An 18,130-nucleotide genomic window follows, 5' to 3' on the forward strand; every position below is an offset into this window, starting at 1 on the left:
TTTGATTAAATGGATCGTCGGCCATCTTGCTCTCTGGCTCTCTTGTGGTTTATTATGAGCCCCGGCGCGCTCATTACATTACAGAAAGAGAAGAAGGGACATTTGTTACTGTTGCTACTGTACTGCAATGTAAATAAGACTGCTGCAGTGTGTTAATGTAATTATCTGTGTTGCAGATTTTCTTCATGCATATTGTTGATTTTGCAGAAAATAGAACTTTGTATGTGTGTATGTTTTATACACTGTAGCATGCATGCAGCATTTTCTCTAGAATATGTATATTTTTATCTTTTAAAGAAGACATCCCAGGCAGAAGAGCCAAACTAAATTAGGTTTGAACTACAAAAATAGAGACTAGATATATACATTTAAAAGATGAGCGCTTGTAGATTTTCGCTTTCAAGATAAATATTGCATATTGTAGTAAAACAGGGGCAGAGAGATTAGGAGAAGGCAGTGGACTCCACTCCTCCTAATCTCTCTACTCCCCGTTTTTACGGCAACATGCTGCGAGCGTAAACAACCACTGTTACTTTCCCGTCAGAGCCACACAAGGACTAACGGTGCTGCTGGCAGACTACAACAGGCAGCTGCAGATCACCACTTTCAACTGCAACAACACACAGTGCTGAGTGCTGTGTACAAAAAAGGAAAGGGAGGTGACATCAGGACAGTTTAAACGACCAAATTCAAGCTGGAATATCTGACTCAAATATCCTCTGAAAAAGAATAAATCAACAAACACACAATGAGGCCAAATAGCACAATAAAAAGACACTCATATGGGGGTTCAGAGGCAAACAACCTGTTCTTTTGTTCATGTACAGTGTGAGGACTTGTATACCGGATGAAGCTTCTTGTATAAGCGGCGCAATCTCTTCCACAAAAGCTTTTATTGTGCCTTTTTTGTGTATGAACACAGCAGAGAGAGAGAGACTAATGTCAGGATGTCACTGTCTTGTTAGAGCGGGAGAGCTGCTCCCTGTGAGCTGCTGTTCGGTTCACAACGACTGCTCTTCAACTGTTGACACAATTTTAAGCAAAGCAGATTTTTCAGCTTGAATGTTGGTTCTTGACCTTGGAAGCAGCTGTTTGACAAAAAGCAAAACCTTGCCTCAGGCTTCACCTGAAGACTGAGGCAAACACAACACTGGAGTAACATTTCCACTTTAATACTCCTGTGTTTTCAATCTTTTTAAGGAATCACTGGGTGGGTTAATTAAAGGGGGGAAAGATTTTGTGATGTCATGGTTGAGTGTAAGTCCTCAACAAACAATACGACCACAGGTTGTTTGTTTCTGCCCTCTAATACGCCCACAGGAGCGTTTCCGAAATGAGTGAACCAACATGGTGGCAACCCTAAAAGTAATGGCAGCCAAATTAAACTTTGGTTTAGATGTTTGGTTTGGTTTAGGAAACAAAACTACTTGGTTGGAGTCAGGAAAAGATCATTGTCTGAATCTGAAAGTAAACTGTTTTGGGTTCAAATAAGTTTGTTTATTGTGTAATTTTAGATATATAGTTTTTATGTGATGTATTGTGCACATGACATAATTATCTATGGGACATAATTACAAATACTTGACATAGAATGTGACTCCATACATACACTACCTAGTCACGATCTACTCAAGTTATATCTGTGACGTTACATGTGTAACTGAAGTTATGTCACAAACCTTTTCAAAGTTAAAGTTACTTCACTTACATTGACTTACACACAGAGGTTACTATAATGTTGAATATCGACTGTAAATGCAGCCATTTACCAGGTACAAGGTCTTTGATCAAGATTTTCTTCATTCTGTTTTGTCCTATTTCATTCTGCTGCCCATAATTTGAAATGAAACTTTGTGTGCAGTGGTTAAACATTGTAATTCTGTTGAGTGTGATGCCTTCATTTCTACAGAATTACTTTAATACCACTATTAGAAGAATTATAAACTCCTGACCTTTGCGGTATCCAGTGGTTTTACCAACAATGTTGTAAATGTGGCTTTTGCGAGATTGTCTATTATTTTCCCAAAACAAAAAACCCCTGTATAATTTGGCTGAGACACAAATAAAATATGCATTCATCGTGGCTTTTTAATGACCATCACACGGAAATATTCAGAGTTTTATGGGGCAGTAACTCCATTTCTCTGTGGAGCTACATGCTCCTCTGAACCTCCCCTCAGACTCTCTGCGACAGGCTGTTACTGCAACAAGTAACTGGCAGCATAAATCCAAAACCACCTGCTGTGTTTGTCTTCAAGTATTTACAGTGTTTGGTTCCATTTGATATTCAGCAAAGCCGAGCATTTGTGTCTCTCTGATTTTCCGCTCATGATTTACACTTTGGCTTAGTGCGAGAGCTGAAGAGAGATGACATTTTGTCTCAAAGCTGTCAACTTTGTCTTCAGTCCCTCTATTTTCCCTCCGCGGCTTATCCTCCTTTTCACTGCCAGTCCAACAACTTCTTCCCCTCTTTAATCCCCCTTTCTCACTTTCTTCCTCCCTCTCCGGATCACTCTTTTAATGCACCCTCCGTCTCATCACTTCCACCTGTTTTTCCAGGGGACATGGCTGTGTCAGTGTTCGGATAATGTGCCCGTTCACATGAAGATAATAGAGAATTCAGAAACAGTCTAATGAAACCGCACCGCCTCGGGGAAACTGATGAAAAGACCATTTTGCTTTTAAGTAGAGTTTAAACATCGACCAGCATTATTATTTTCTTTTCCTCGAATCAACCTCTTGTGCTTGATGTGCTGCAAATTCAGTAATTTCCCAATGAGATATTCATGTCGGAAAACAGGACACCTACTGAGACAAAATGATTGGCTCCATGAATACATAACTGAGCGGTGAATATCTTTAGAAGCTCTGAGTATCATGAGCCATCTCATTAGAAAATAATAACCTTTCTGCAGGGAGCAACTCTTTCTTTTCCTTTTAAAATCAGAATAGATTTAAACAAAACCGAGTAAAACATTATAGGAGCTTTTTACTTTCATTGTGAACCCTGATTTGCTTTCAAATTGGTTTGGGTTTTTTTTTTAGAAATAAATCTTTAATACTCTGAATTTATAGTGAAGACAGGAACATCTCCTCTGTCAGTTTCTGGGTTTGTTATAGTTTATTCTGTGAGACAGAAGTGAGTGTTTTCTCTAAAGCTGACTGACTGAAACTCTTGAGGGGAATACCAGCACATTCACTGTGTGTAAAATCAGTGTCATTTTATTAAATACTTTTGTGTCCCATTATTTACATAGAGAGCCGAGATCTGTCCCACTTCAGGGTTAGCTTTTGTTTCATTAGATCACAGTTCTGCTGTTCATCACGTCCATTTACAAACAGAGATAAATATAAATCATGGTAATGATAATAAACTACACTGTGATGGTTTTATTACATTTCTTTGTCTGTTGTGCAGACATAAGACTAAAATAGAGATAATGAGAATATATTAAATGTGTCAAGAGAGGTGAAGAAACCACAGGGTTTAGACTCCTCACGAATGGTTCGTTTGATTTCCTCCAAAAAGTAATGCGCTGGAATTCATATAGGTTCATAAGCAACATGTTTAAAGCTATACCAAAACCTTTTGGGTCAAACCACTGTTCTTTTACTTAGAAGTCCTCTGTCCTGTCCTGTTGATGTAACTTATTTCCAGAAGGTATGCGTTTCTTTTATGCCGTAACTAGGGTTGTCACAATACTAAAATTTTCAACTCGATACCGATGCTCAGGAAAATATTCGATACTCTATACCATTTTCGATACCACAAGGATAAAAACAAAGACCCCAAAATTTAACAGAAATATTTTTATTAACAAGAAAAATGCAACATGTAAAAATTAACAGAACCACAGGTTAAATATTTATAATAAAAAAACACTTGTGCAAAAAGAAACTGCAACTATGATAACGAGCTTCAGATACTCGATACTTTTGAAAATTAGTATTGTATCCGGATACAACGTTTTAGTATCGATACTTTTTTGAGTATCGATACTTTTGACAACCCTAGCCGTAACATGCCTAACCTTAAGGAAGTGATTTTGTTGCCTAAACTAAACTACTCAACCATATGAACAGCTTCATGAAAATATGTTGCAGGCTTACACGATCAATCTCCCCCCACTTCAGGAGATAAAAAAACAAATAAATGACAACAATAAACATGCAAAATGAGTAAAAGACAACAACAACCAAAACAAAGAAATACATGGAAAAACTGCCAAGACCCGGGCGCAGTAATGTGCTGCCCACTGCTCCTTGCAGGTGTGTTCACTTGTGTGTACAAAAAGGATGGGTTTAATGCAAAGGTTGAATTTACCCATTGTGGGATTAATAAAGTAATTTAAACTTAATCTTAATCTAATCCATCCTATTTTGTAATGCTAAGGTTCTAACTAAGGGCACAAATGCCCTTTCTCGTAATGTTTACTGAAGTGAAGCATAATTTGTGTGTCTACAATGTGATGCTCCAAGATGTTTGGTTTCTGCTTTGGACCATGCTACATACTTCCATCACTCTTTTTTTCCTTTTTTCCCCATCTATCTAAATTCTTCTAGTCTTCCACTGACTTTTAATCAAAAATCTCCTCTCTTCCTCCTCTCCTCCTTCTCCTCCAGGTAAATTTACGTGTATCGAGGCTCGTTTCCACCTGGAGCGTCAGATGGGCTACTACCTGATCCAGATGTACATCCCCTCGCTGCTCATTGTCATCCTGTCCTGGGTTTCCTTCTGGATCAACATGGACGCCGCGCCCGCCCGGGTGGGTCTGGGCATCACCACCGTGCTGACCATGACCACGCAGAGCTCCGGTTCCAGAGCCTCGCTGCCCAAGGTGAGGACGATTGAATAATTTATCAAAACTAAGGAAAATATAGGAATAGAGAAGGATTATAGAGAAAATGGAAAGATGGAGAAAGGAGAAGAGTAAAGAGAGAGAGACATAAAAATACATTTGTGTTAGAGCAAAGGAAAATGCTTAGAAAAAGAGGTAGACAGATGGAGGGAAGAGATGTGAGAAATGGAAGAGAGGAAAATAATCATGATAATTTAAGAAAAACAGAGGAAGTTCAAGAAAACAAAGATGAGAAAAATAACTTTTAAAAACCGAGAAAAATCTTTTCCTGTGAGGGATTTTCAGATTAAAGGGGGAAAAAAACGGTCAGACTTTGCGTGAGCCAGTAGGATTGTATAATTATGTCCAGGGAAGCTGTAATCCCCAACACACACACACTCACACACACACACACACACACACATACACACACACACACACACACACACAGTGTTTGTTGACATTAGGTGCTTCATGCGCTCTAAAAATTGAACAAGTGAACCGTGATTCCTCTGCAGTTCAGCTGTCACAATAATGATCACACAGCACAGCTGAGCTTAGGTGGGCATACTGCTCAAACACACACACACACACACACATACACACACACACAGTACATCTGACTGTGTGTGTGATTGATAGTAGACACACACACACCTAAACACACGGCTCTTCTCACATGCCATACAAGAGGGATGCACCCTGTCAGGCGAGGCAAGGAAGGAGACGAGGAAACGAGACGAGGAAGGAGGAGAAGAAATATTAGAGTTTTGGCTCTGTGTCTGAGGTTATTTAACAAAACAGATGATGCTAATTTGACACTAAGTTTTGTTATGAACATGGATGGTTAGCTCTTCAGAAAGTATTATTGAATATATAAACAAGTTGGCTATAGAGGAACTGCACAGGCTGGTTATATAAACGTTAAAGAGAGTTTTTTTGCACTTTAATAAGGTTGCAAAGAAATTTAATTACACAATTATAGCCTAAAAATACACTCTGTTCAGGATGACTTTCAAAAGATAATTTCTTGATTCAGATAATGTCTGATCCCAGCAGTCTGTCTGTGACTCGTCCTGTTCAGTCACCTTCACACAACTCAATGCACCTTCTCAAACATGATTGAATGAGCGACTAGGGGCCTGGTCCTCCTTCTAGCAGGTTTAGAAGACATTCACATTTAGTGACAAAGCAGCAGTTACACTACAAAACTACTTCTCTTAGGTCAGGACAGAAAAGCTCCTGGTTAGGTGTTATAAAAGACAGTTTAACAAGTAAAATAAATGCACGTAAATGCTGGATATGAAGTTGTAATGAGGCAGACGTGAGAACTAGATGGTTATGTAGAAACATGATGCACAAAAGTTGAGTAATGTTACATCAAAAACGCAATTCTTAAATTTTGTTTTCATGCTTGACATGGACGCTGTTTTCCTGTGTGAAAGTCCTGGGTTTGTTTTCACCATTCACCTTCACTCCCGATCACACTAGAGCAATTTTTCATGCTTTATACTCTGTTTCCTTGCTCCACCCTTAGCTTTCACACTCCGTAACTGCCACCTAGAGGGCACCAACAACAACACACGTCAATATAGCTGTCCATTAAATGGGCTGATAACAACCTACTGGACCTACTAGCAGGTGGTGTCCACCCCTACTAACCCTGCTTATGGGAAAGATAACTGCCCATTCAGTCATTTCTGATCTTTAACGAAATCACAATATATAATAATAATTATTATTATTATTATTATTAGTAGTAGTAGTAGTAGTAGTAGTAGTAGTAGTAGTAGTATTAGTAGTATTAGTATTATTATAAAATGGGAAATGTGGTAAAGCAAAATTCTCCCCCAAACGGTGATTTAGACTCTGGCGCTCTGAGCCGCTCCACCAATCACTCAGTCCTTTTCTCATTCAGCCAAACAGCTGAGCAGGATGAGATCAGCTGATCAGCGGTCCAGTCAGTGCAGTGTGTCCCCGGCTTGCTGGCTGCTGCAGGCCTCCTCTGTGTTCTTCTTCTTTGAACATTGTCCCGTGAAGCGTTCAGTAACGTCTCCTAAGCTGCAGTTCAGCGAGTCGCCGCTGGTCAGTTTGTCTGTCAGAAGCTCTTAACCTCATAAAGGACAGGACGAGGACAGAGCGTGGATTGATTTAGCTCAGCCTGACTGGTTGCTACAGTCCAACAGCTGCTTACATTTAAGGTTTATCATGTGGCTATTCAACACAGATACCTATGGATAGATCAGGTGACTATCATGCCACAAAAGTGAGATCATTTACCTATTTTCCATTACTAACTTGTGATTATCTGACTTATTTTATTCATTATCCATCATTTTAAGATAAAACCCAGCTCACAAATCAAACATCTATAGAATGATTTTAATGATAATTTGTCAACACGGTATTAAATAAAGTGTGATTATAGTTTGAGGCTGTTTCCTTCCTAATTCCTTCCTTTTTACCATTTTGGAGACGAAGCTTATTGCAGCATTACTTCTGATTGCAGACTTTCATAAAGAAAGCCATAAAGCTACAAATTGGCAGTAAAACAAAAAGGACACCAGGAAATAAACTGTTTAGAGACGTGATGTCCAACAATTTGTTGCACCCACTCTCCCTCCATTTGCTTCATTTACTTCACTTAGTGGTTTACTTTCCCAGAATGCCTTTCAGCCTCCTTTCAGAGAAAGATATTTCATTTTGTTAGTTGAACAAAATTATGTTTTTTCCAGGCAGGAGAGAAAAGGCTATTTCATATTTTTAAAAATTCATTTTCTGAATCATACATGAAGCTGCTTTTCTTGTTCCATCCAAACAACTCCAAAATAATGAAAATAATTTATGTTTTTATGAAGAGGTTTTTTGATAAATGATGGATGGATAAATTAAAAGAAGATAAGGCCCTTAATTTTTTAAAAGCTATTTTGTTTTTCGATGCTGCTCATTTTTGCAAATGTAGATGTCTTCCAAAATCTCATTAAAATCAATTTTTAAGTATTTTTATATACTGTCATAGCTCTGAATGAGGCTAAAGTACGAGCCCTCTCTCTGCTCTTCTTCTGCTTCTCGTTCTTCTTCTCTCTCTCTGCCTGGATGACCATCAAACCGAGTGAACCAGTTGACCGTTTAGGCCTCAGCGGCTCTCAGCAGCTCTGAGGGGGGAGTCAGTCGGGCATCCGGAGATAAATGTGCATCAGACTCTGTGCAAACGAGCATGAATTACAACAAGGCAGAGCGGCGACGATAAGCACTGTGTGTTTGTGAAAGTGATCTAAAGTCATAGTTTAATTGGATTTTAAACGGCTGATTGTGGGGTTTCTCTCTCTGTGACAGAACAGGGATCTCCCTCTCCGGCTGCACCGTGTAATTGTGTGCGGAGATGGAGAGTTGTTATGACAGGCCGGGGTGAATGCACTTGAATAATGGCACTTGGCGGGCAGATAGCAATCAGACAATGATCCAACCAGACTTCATTTAGCCCTTATTATCAGGACTGTCCTCACCCTGTCCATCAGGCTGCTCACTGAACTCCTCGTATGTCCGATGTGCTGATGTTCGGCTGGTTTCTGAGCTGGTCTCTTTGTTGTGCTGCAGCTTTTTGTCCATATGGCTGCCTGTTTAGCATCTTAATATTGTGATCCAGACTGTAATTAGCATACCTTTATGCATTCATGTAGCTACTCGTCCAAACCAGAAGGTTTCCCCTCCGACAGTGGTTTAACAGCTGACCCCTGTCGAGGTGAAGAGTCGCGTTCAGGAGCACTTAAGCAGAAGAGTTTTAATTAGCAGAGAGGGTTTTAATTTACTTCTCTCTCTCTCAGTGTTTCACTTCTAACCTGGATTAACCCTCAGCTGACCGCTCGTATATCTGCCTCATTGATATTCCCAGTCAGAAACCTGAGAATCTGCAGGTTTTCACTTCAAAACATTTTTTTTTTTGGTTCTGCAGATAATAAGATGAAACAAAAGAGAAGAAATATGCAATAGCATGATGCCCAAGTGGGATGAAAAACCCCTGAGGGTCTGTAAAAGGAACCTACCATAACTGTGAATTGAATAAAGCTGTAAATGCATCTCCAGTTTACAGAAACGAGGTGGAGCGTTGACACGATCAGGACACAATGCAAAAGAAAAAATAGAGAAAATGGTCACGCACTCATAGCCACGATGTAAACAATATTTTCAAAAAAGACTGACATTTTGACAAGGTTCAGATTGCCAGACATAAATATTTCTGAAAAATCTAAAATTTAAAGAAAAAGAATAAAATTCTCAAATGAGAGATACTAGAGATAAATGAAAAAGAAATAAAAACAAGGATTATGATAAAATGTATTTGCACTGATTTCATATCGGACCTATAGTTACTATAGTTCTCTACTCTGTCAAGAAAGGTTGTTTAAGATCTTTAAAGAAATCAGATATAAGCAGTGACTGCAAAGTGAAGCAGAAATGCTGTTCTATAAATCTGGACGTCTAAACGTTACTGAAACCAAAGTAGTTCTGTAGAACTGAACAGTGGATCTGAGACCAAGTAACAAAGTCTTTTTTTATCCTAACTGCTACACATTTGCCACTTTTTGCACATAAGTAATCCTCCAATGATCATATTTGTCCCAAACTTCCTATAATTCCATCCCTTTCCTATAAGTCCATAAAGTGGGAATTATGAAACTGGAACTCGAACATAACAAATGTATTTCTTATTTGGGCGTTATAGCACTGTCCAACACTCAGACAACATGCAAGTTAGCTTGATTACATGTTGATAGTAGGTAGGCGTAAATAATTGTCCAGATAACGGATGGAATGATGGATATATTTTTGATTTATCATGAATAGAATTTTTTAATAAGTTGTGATTTAGATTTAGAACATAATTGGTATATTTTTAAAAGTTTTGTTTAGTGAGTTTAAGTTTTCTATTTTGATGATGTAAACCTCAAGACAAAGTTGAAGACGGTGTAAAAAACTTCAGAAACTCTTTCCTGATAGACAAGCCACTAGAGCCTTGCAGACGTCTGATTTATTCACTTGAATTAGTAATAATGAATTGCATTAAAAACAAAATTACTAATGTGCACACTCAATCTTCAAAAGCAATTTTAAAACTTAAATAAAATATGTATTTTTCAGCGCTTGCACTTTCAGTCACTTTGATTTAATACAGTTTAATGTTATGATGATTTATCTTTATATTTTTATCCACATTTTCGTGATCAAGAGTCCAAATTATTAATGTTGGGAAGTTTTCTCGATGCAGGAAACTAAATGTACGCAAAACCGTTAAAGGGAAAAATGTGACATGTGCAGGAACTATTTATCAGGACAGTTTGTGGCTGCACAGAATACTTTAAAGCACAAAAAGTGAATGATCAGCTCTTCCTCCCTCCTCTCTACAGGTGTCCTACGTAAAAGCCATTGACATCTGGATGGCCGTGTGTCTGCTGTTCGTGTTCTCGGCTCTGCTGGAGTACGCCGCCGTCAACTTCATCGCCCGCCAACACAAGGAGCTGCTGCGCTTCAGACGGAGGCGACGACACATGAAGGTGAATACATCTGTCACATCTGTGATACAGTCACACATTCACAGTCACATTTGTCTTTCTGTTATCTGTCCACCAGCTCTGGCTTTTTTTTTTTTTTTTTTTTTTTTTTGGGTCCGGTGCAGCAGAGATATCAGCTGAACTGAAGAGTTTTTATTCAAAAGTGAGATGTTATCGATGTGACAAAGGGTTACAGAACTGTCTGATAAAACACAATGAAAACAGCTTTCGGGCTTTTTAAAGAATAATATGATATGAGATGTCAGGTGGAAATGAAATTCTAAAACTGAATAACAGGGTTTATACGGATGCTTGAAATCCTTGAAAATGCTTAAATTTTAATGTTGTATTTTCAAGGTTTGGATTTTGGATAAAGTGCTTGAAAATGCTTGAAATTGTTACTGTATTTCTCTTGCAATCTGACTATAGATAATCACATGTTCAATGAAAAAAAAATTGAATATTGAGATTAGCAAACTGTACTTTTGGTTGTTAAAAGTGTAAAACCATCGCTGTCGGTATGGCAGTGAGTGAAATTACCCCTTTTAGCATGTAAGTACTCATCTAAAACATGCAACTTACAACCGTTGTAAGGTCCTGGAAAAGCTTGAAAATGAGCCTTGAAAGTCCTTGAAAAGTGCTTGAATTTGACCACTCAAAAAGTGTATGAACCTTGTAATAATTTTTTCAAACTCTTCAATTCTTCTGCTCCAAAATCTTCCATATTTGCCATTTACATTCTGTGTCTCCGGATCTTTAAAAGCAAGGAATTATCAGACATGCTCAGTTTTCCCGTGGTCAAACACAAACAAAGAGAACAGAAACACGTAGTCTAAAACCACAAATGTGTTGTTTTTGAAGGTTGAAAAGTGGCTCCGCAGTGGAAATCCTCTGCTGCTGAGCCGCCTCGTACTTTTATCAGAATAAAACATTTTGTGTTCGTCAGGTGGTCGTTGAGGTGATGTTTGCCAGTGTAAACACAGAGAACATAGTTTGTATAAACGTCCCCGCTCGCCTCTGTCCTCGGGCCTGCTGAAAGGCTCGCTGTTCGTGTTTGATATTAGCTTTGTGTGGAGCTCATCACCAGGCAGAAACACTAGGCATCAATGTTTCATGGGCGGAGCATTGAGCATGATTAAAAGCTGAGCCGTAACAGCAAGACGAGGCTCATAATGGATTCACAGTGCAGGAGAGGAGGAAAGACAAAGAAACTTTTCCCCCCGGCTCTGAAAACTTTTGTTTATGGAGATGCATCATTTACGAGAAACAGAGATGAGTGGCTCGCAGCCCTTTTTTGTTGTTGTTGTGAACGTGCTTCTCAGTGAGACTGTTTGTCTTTGTTAGACTGAGTCCCGCTTTTTAGTCCTTGTACCATGACCAGCGTGCTGTGTGTATCTTATTTTTATTTATTTATTTATTACATAATAATATCCCAAACACAACATTCAGTAGATTTCCTGGAGCTTATAATTAGAGCACACGATCCTCAGCAGCAGATGGATTTTGCTCTATTATTATGCAAATATAAATGTTCAAATTTCCATTTTTCTGCACACTTAAACACTCAAATACAATTCAAAGAGGTCCAGTTACTAAAAATGTACTCCCAGCAAAGGTCTGAACTGCTGATAAATGGATCTTGTGTAAAGATTGTTTTCTCGACTTCTGTTTCCAAGACTAACAATGAGCTATAACCTCAGTTTTTGAGCACTGAGTTCAACAATTAAATGGGCGTTATCAGCTGTTATCAGCCTCAAAGGTTTTGGTTAGAACAGGCCTGTTCCACCTATGAGTAGGCTCGGAAGGCCGTTGTCAGCACATTAAATGGGCTGCTACATTAACATCTACTGTTAGAGGCCATAGTAATAATTACAGAAGCATAGGAGGAAGTGATGTAGGAGCGACAATGTCCACACAAATTCCAGACTTCCACCCAGAGTTTCATGTCCCGTGTCAGACTTAAAGTTTGAAATGAATAGTAACTTTGTACGTCATTTTTATATCATGCAAGTGTCCTGAGGTGATGCATAAAATACCGTAAGGTGTTAAATCCACCATGATCTTTCTTTTTTGTTAAAGTTGTGCTAAACTTAACCATGTAGGTTACTTTTGCCTAAATCTAATGTTGTAGTTTTTTATTGTAACCATAATCATGTAGTTTTAGCACCTCAACCTCACAAACCTCCTGCACATATAGTAGGTGGAGTATAAAGGCCATCTAATAGGCTGATTACATCTAAAAAGGATGTTTTGAAGTCAAATACTGAGGAAAAAAATATCCATAATTACTGGCTAAACTCAACCTGCTGATAAAGACTATAGGTAATATACAATATAATATAATATATAATATCCAGAACAGCTACCAAATGGACCTTATGGTGTGTTTTTTGGTTAAACTGAGATAAATCAAGTGGCCCAATGTTTAATAATTAGCATTTAAGCAAACAGCAAGGTGTTTTCGAGGGTTATATGTACGCATGGCTGTGATTTGTGTCTTTGTAAAAAACAAAGCTTGAACCATTATTGATGAAAACCAGCAGCATTTAAACACGATAATCACATCAACAACCTTTGTCTGTCTTTGCTTTAACATCCCTGTGAAGTAAAAACACATACATCAGCCGAAGAAGCACCTTTTATTTCATTACCTGTCTCCGAGCTTAAGAAGGCCGCTTTTGATGAAATGAAGATAAATTGGAGAGCTGAAAATATGTCAGTTTATGTAATTCCTCCAAACTGATTTGGATATATTTAGTAAAAATGACAAAGTATGATGTCAATTCCTCCCTGCAGGACCGTTGAGATGTATTTTTTTTTTCCTTCCTAGACTTTCTTTCGTTGGTTTTGTCTTTGAAGCATCTAATCAATCAATTCTATGTGTCCAGTCGGATTTATCAGCCCGGGGCTGCTGTATTGAATAAGGAGTAAAACTGTCAGGCCTGCGGGGAATATTGAAGTGCTGGTTGATTGTGAAACTGGTGGTTTGTGTGTTCGTGTAGGCAGAGGGCAAGAAAACACAAACACCCACAAGAAATGCAACGATGAGCCTGCAGTAAACAATCCATACAGTCCTGGTTTTGTATTCGTGTGTGCATGTTTCTCTCTGTGTGTGTGTGTGTGTGTGTGTGTGTGTGTGTGTGTGTGTGTGTGTGTGTGTGTGTGTGAGATGTGGAGATTGTATCCATATAGCCGGTGAACATGCATGAGTGCATTCACGAGTGCTGTCGTGCGTTTCGGTGTTGTAGGGCATGTGTTCGTGCCTGCCATGACTGGAGCTGCTTGATTGAGTTTGACACGTTTTAGTGTGTGTGAGCATGTTCGTGTGTTGCAGTATTTATGAGGACCTTGGGTCCTCGCAAGCCGGGTAAGGTGACATAGGTCCTGCGAAGTGAAGACACTGTGCCAGAAAGTTCAGAACAGGATCAGATTGTTTCATTTCAGTGAAGATTGAAGTCAGGATCTGATTTAGGTTGGAGTTTTGGCTAAAAGTCTTTTTATTGAACTGGATTGTTTTTAGTGATGATGACTTTCAGAACAGATTAATCTGTAACGGGTGTTTTTTTTTTTTATACAATTAATCAACTAAAAAGTTCAATACATGATGTCACAAAACAGAAAAAAATAGCAAATGTTCTGCGTATGATTTTGTGTTATTCAGCCTGATCTCTTTTTAAATGATGTTCTCAAACAATGAAACTGCATTGTCAGTTATAATTCAAGGGCAACATATTTTGTCCTAGATTACATTTGTTTTTTTATGTATCACATGCACTTGAAATCAAATTTGCATTAGTCTTGTGTGTTTTACTTATTTTAACCCAAACAATCTTTTCCTAAGCCTAACCATGTATTCTTGTTGCCTAAACAAAACCAGACTGTGAATATTAACGTTGTTTCAAACTTTGAATGTTCTCTAGGAAGAAAAAACATTCCATCAAAAAATAACTGAGAATAAAACTTTGTTGCATCATTTTTGGAGACAGAGTAAGTTATACTATCAAAAATTCAAAAAAAAGCAACTGAAAATAAAAATAAATTTGTGATGTGCTATAACACAGTGCCAATATTACTTGCAATAAGTAAAGAGATATTAAAGTGTTCTGCATCTCTGCTGCTTCCAGTAAACTGCTAGTACAAGTACAACTAATTGAGTTTTGGTTGTTTAAAAAACAACATTATTTTGTTTAACAAATTAAACATTAAACAAAACGTGAATTGAAAGTACACTTTAGAGTGTAATTTTCTACTGATACTTTCAACCCATGGGTGCAATATCAGTCTTGCAATTTGTCATACGAGTTGACATCTCGATGACAATAAAATGATGATGGACTGTGCAGCCTTAGATTAGATATAGAGAGTATTTTATGTCACCAAATAAGTTTTCAACCCAGTCACCACAATAAATGTTGGCACTGTACGTTTCTGCAAACCACAGAAACTTCAAATATCACCACTTTTTTTCCCAAAATTAACATAAAACACTCTGCAAACGTGACGAGTGCTGTTTTAAACACTGTTAATACTAATCCACTGGTTTAAGATGGAACAAATAACAGGGTTATGCTTTAAACAAGGGTTGGTTAAGGTTACAGGCCTCCAAACCTTCTGACAACGGGACACGAAACCATTTGAAGACGTGAACACCAGCCTCCTGCTTCATACCGTATGCAGCAATAATCATCATATTTCTATGTCACAAAAAGTTGCTGATTAATATATCCAGACAAATACGATGTCTGTATTTTTGTGCTGGCAGAACGTTGCAGATCATCGTCTCTGTGGTTTGCAGAAACGTACAATGCCAACACTTTTGGCCGGCAGTGGGCTGCCACTTGGACAAATCCAAGTTAATGGAGGAAAAAGCAGAGTTTAAATGAATAAATCCCAGTCTGCTGTTTGCTCCACAGGAGCCTCAGTTAATAAAATAGTGAAGAGGGGTGAAAGGAGCCGGGGAGCTGAGTGGGGTTTGTGGGTAAAAGATATATAAAAAAGTATAAATCCTAAATCCTATTGTTGTAATCCCAAATCCTCTGAGCTGTGATGGCGGGTGAAGAGGTAGATTAGCGGTCCGGCTGCCGCTGCACTTTCAGGTGAATCAGACACTCACCCCGGCCGCTCGCTCACTCGCTCGCTCCGTTTGCAAGCCTCAGTCTTTGTCTCTCGACCCCGGGAGCAGGAGAAGAGAGTGAGAGGAACATGGGCTCAGGATTGACCCACATCTGGCACACCAAACCTTTTTTTTTTTACTGTTACACAGTTTATTTTTGCCCTCATGATGAAAGCAGGAGGTGAATTTAGGCCGTGAGTCTGTTACGTAATTTGACTTTTGTTAATGAATCAGCTCATGTGTTCTTTCACAGCTGACAGCATTTTTATTATTGAGAAATCCTTATAATAACGATGATAAAACGGGTGACTTCAGGTGCTCTTACATAATGTTTGTTTTTATGTCATGCTGTGTTGCTTCAGGTGAAGTTAGAACTTGAGCTGAGCTGTTTAATTCTGTCCATAACATGTGACTGGCGGTCTTGTCCTGTCTCAGGGTGAGTTTAGGTGACTGTACAGTCTATTTTTTACCCTGTGTGATTAATTTATTAGGGATTTTCCATCCATGACGTGTTGCACATGGCGAATGTATGCGAATCCACACTTAACCGGTTACTTCTGCCTTTTCACACCAGAGCCACACATGATGAAAAATAAATTTGCTTGTAGCACTGTCAGGCAATTTGATAAAAGCATCAACCGAGATGACAGAGATGTTGCAGAAAGTGGAAATTAATATTTGAATGAAAGTTTAATGAAAACAGATCCATGAGGATAAGACACGGATAAGAATAGGACAGATGAAACGAATCAAATACATGATACAGCAGAGAAACCAAAACAGTCAACATACATATTAGTTTTTAAATAAATCAGCTGGGTATGAATAGTGATTCCTGTCAACCTGCTGGATGCAAATATCAACCATAACTTAGTTTAAATCAGATCAAAATGAAATGAGAGTAGTGCTCTCAATAAAAGGGGCCTACTTGGATCCAACACATTCAAAAGTATGTTTGAAACCTTAATTATATTTGGAAAGACAAATATTAAAGGAATAGTTTAACATTTTGGGAATTGCACTCTTTTGCTCTCTGGCATAGGGGTAGATGAGAAGATCAGCAACAGAACTGTTGCCTCAAATGCCCATAAAAAGTAATTTAGAGGATAAGTTTACCATCATTTAATTTGATTTATAAGAGGAATAAAAAGGAAAAAGTCCTCCAAATCATATGTCCACATATGTTGCTGGTTCTGACCCTTAAAGTAGCAGGAGAGCAACACATCCTCATGTCTCAATGTAATCATTACTGCTTTAAACATGTTGTTAACGATGTGAATTGGTCACAGTTTGGTTTGGTTTAGGCAACAAAACTACTAACTTAATGTTAGGGAAACAATGCACATGGTTAGGTGTTTTAAAAGAGACGTAAAATGGTCTAAAATGTATTTGTCTGCCCCAGGATATTCAATTATCAGAGAAACAAGCTGAGCAAACGTCAGCAGCAGCTCGGCTTGCAACCCTTCTGAAACATCTTGTATTTGCCAAACTGCATTGGAGAAACATTTTTAACAAAAAACTTGCTTTATTTCCTATGTTTGACAGTTTTAATTAGTGGGCAGTTTGTTTTGGAGAACAGGAGACCTCTGCAGATAATTTGGCTTGCAGTGAAAAAGAACACTGAAAGAATCCTAATCTGGAGAATTTTACCGCAATGACGCCAAATGGTGATGAAGACAACAACTCCCATGATCCCATGCTGCTATACAACATCACCAAACTCCTTTTTTTGTTATTATTTTGATTGAGAGACCGCAAACAGCAGGAAACATATTGTCTGTTTAAGTATAGAAAAGTTTTTAAAGTTAAAGTATTAAAAGTAAAGGCAACTTACTATGTAGGATGATACTTTATTGTTCCCTGGAATATTATTATTGACGCATTAACATTTAAGCATAATACATCATATTTTTTAATCTCATCACATGTTTTTTTTATAGAAAAAAATCTAGCGGTTACGACAGCAAAAGCTAAATATTTCTCTCTGAAAAGTAGCAGATTAGAAAAGGAAGGTTTAAAGAAATGGAGGTACTTTCCAGCAGAAACTAAAAGGACTTCTAAGGACACAAAGAAAACACTAAGAGGAATTCGAGGTATTTGCATTTGAAACAGGATTTTGCCGAGAGGGTTGCATAATGCACTCCAAATGTTAGAATCATTCAAACAGTTTTAAATTCAGCTCCTCGGGTCTTTTTTTTTTTCTTTTTTCTTTTATTTCAAGCACAATGAAAAGAAAAAAAAATCATTAATAAAAGTATGAGCACCCTCAATAAGATCATCACCATTAATCCCTGCTGCTCAGCTGTGAAATAAATCCAGCGGTGGTGAATCCCCGCTGACACACAGCGAGACAGAGAGCTAGGCAGTCCTTGGGCGTCACACGTTCTTAATTAACCTCTCTGGCCAGTCCTTCTAATGTGAGTCTAATGTGATCCATGGACCTCCATTACGGCTCTGAGAGGGCTATCAGTCAGGTTTCAGCTCGCCGCAGAGGAAACCGTCGCTGCTGGCCTGCAGCTCACGTAAACCGCTCCACAGAGGCCGCCGCCCACTGCCCACTCGCCTGTCTTTGTCCAAAAACAAAGGAACAGGTGGAGAGGAGCACACAACCTGAGAAACATGTTCTATTG

At 38.5% G+C, this 18,130-nt stretch overlaps 1 protein-coding gene across 4 annotated transcripts in view; it reads left to right on the plus strand.

Annotated features, from left to right (window-relative positions):
* The window catches only part of glra1 (glycine receptor, alpha 1), a 139,375-nt gene that overhangs the window by 101,431 nt on the left and 19,814 nt on the right, over window positions 1–18,130 (plus strand). For all 4 annotated transcript variants that reach the window (XM_059345836.1, XM_059345837.1, XM_059345838.1 and 1 more), the window contains 2 exons: window positions 4,624–4,838; window positions 10,244–10,390. In XM_059345836.1, coding sequence (XP_059201819.1) covers window positions 4,624–4,838; window positions 10,244–10,390 — 362 coding nt within the window. The remainder of the gene's footprint in view (window positions 1–4,623; window positions 4,839–10,243; window positions 10,391–18,130) is intronic.

The sequence above is a fragment of the Centropristis striata genome, chromosome 12 (genome assembly GCF_030273125.1).
Source record: "Centropristis striata isolate RG_2023a ecotype Rhode Island chromosome 12, C.striata_1.0, whole genome shotgun sequence".
NCBI lineage: Eukaryota > Metazoa > Chordata > Actinopteri > Perciformes > Serranidae > Centropristis > Centropristis striata.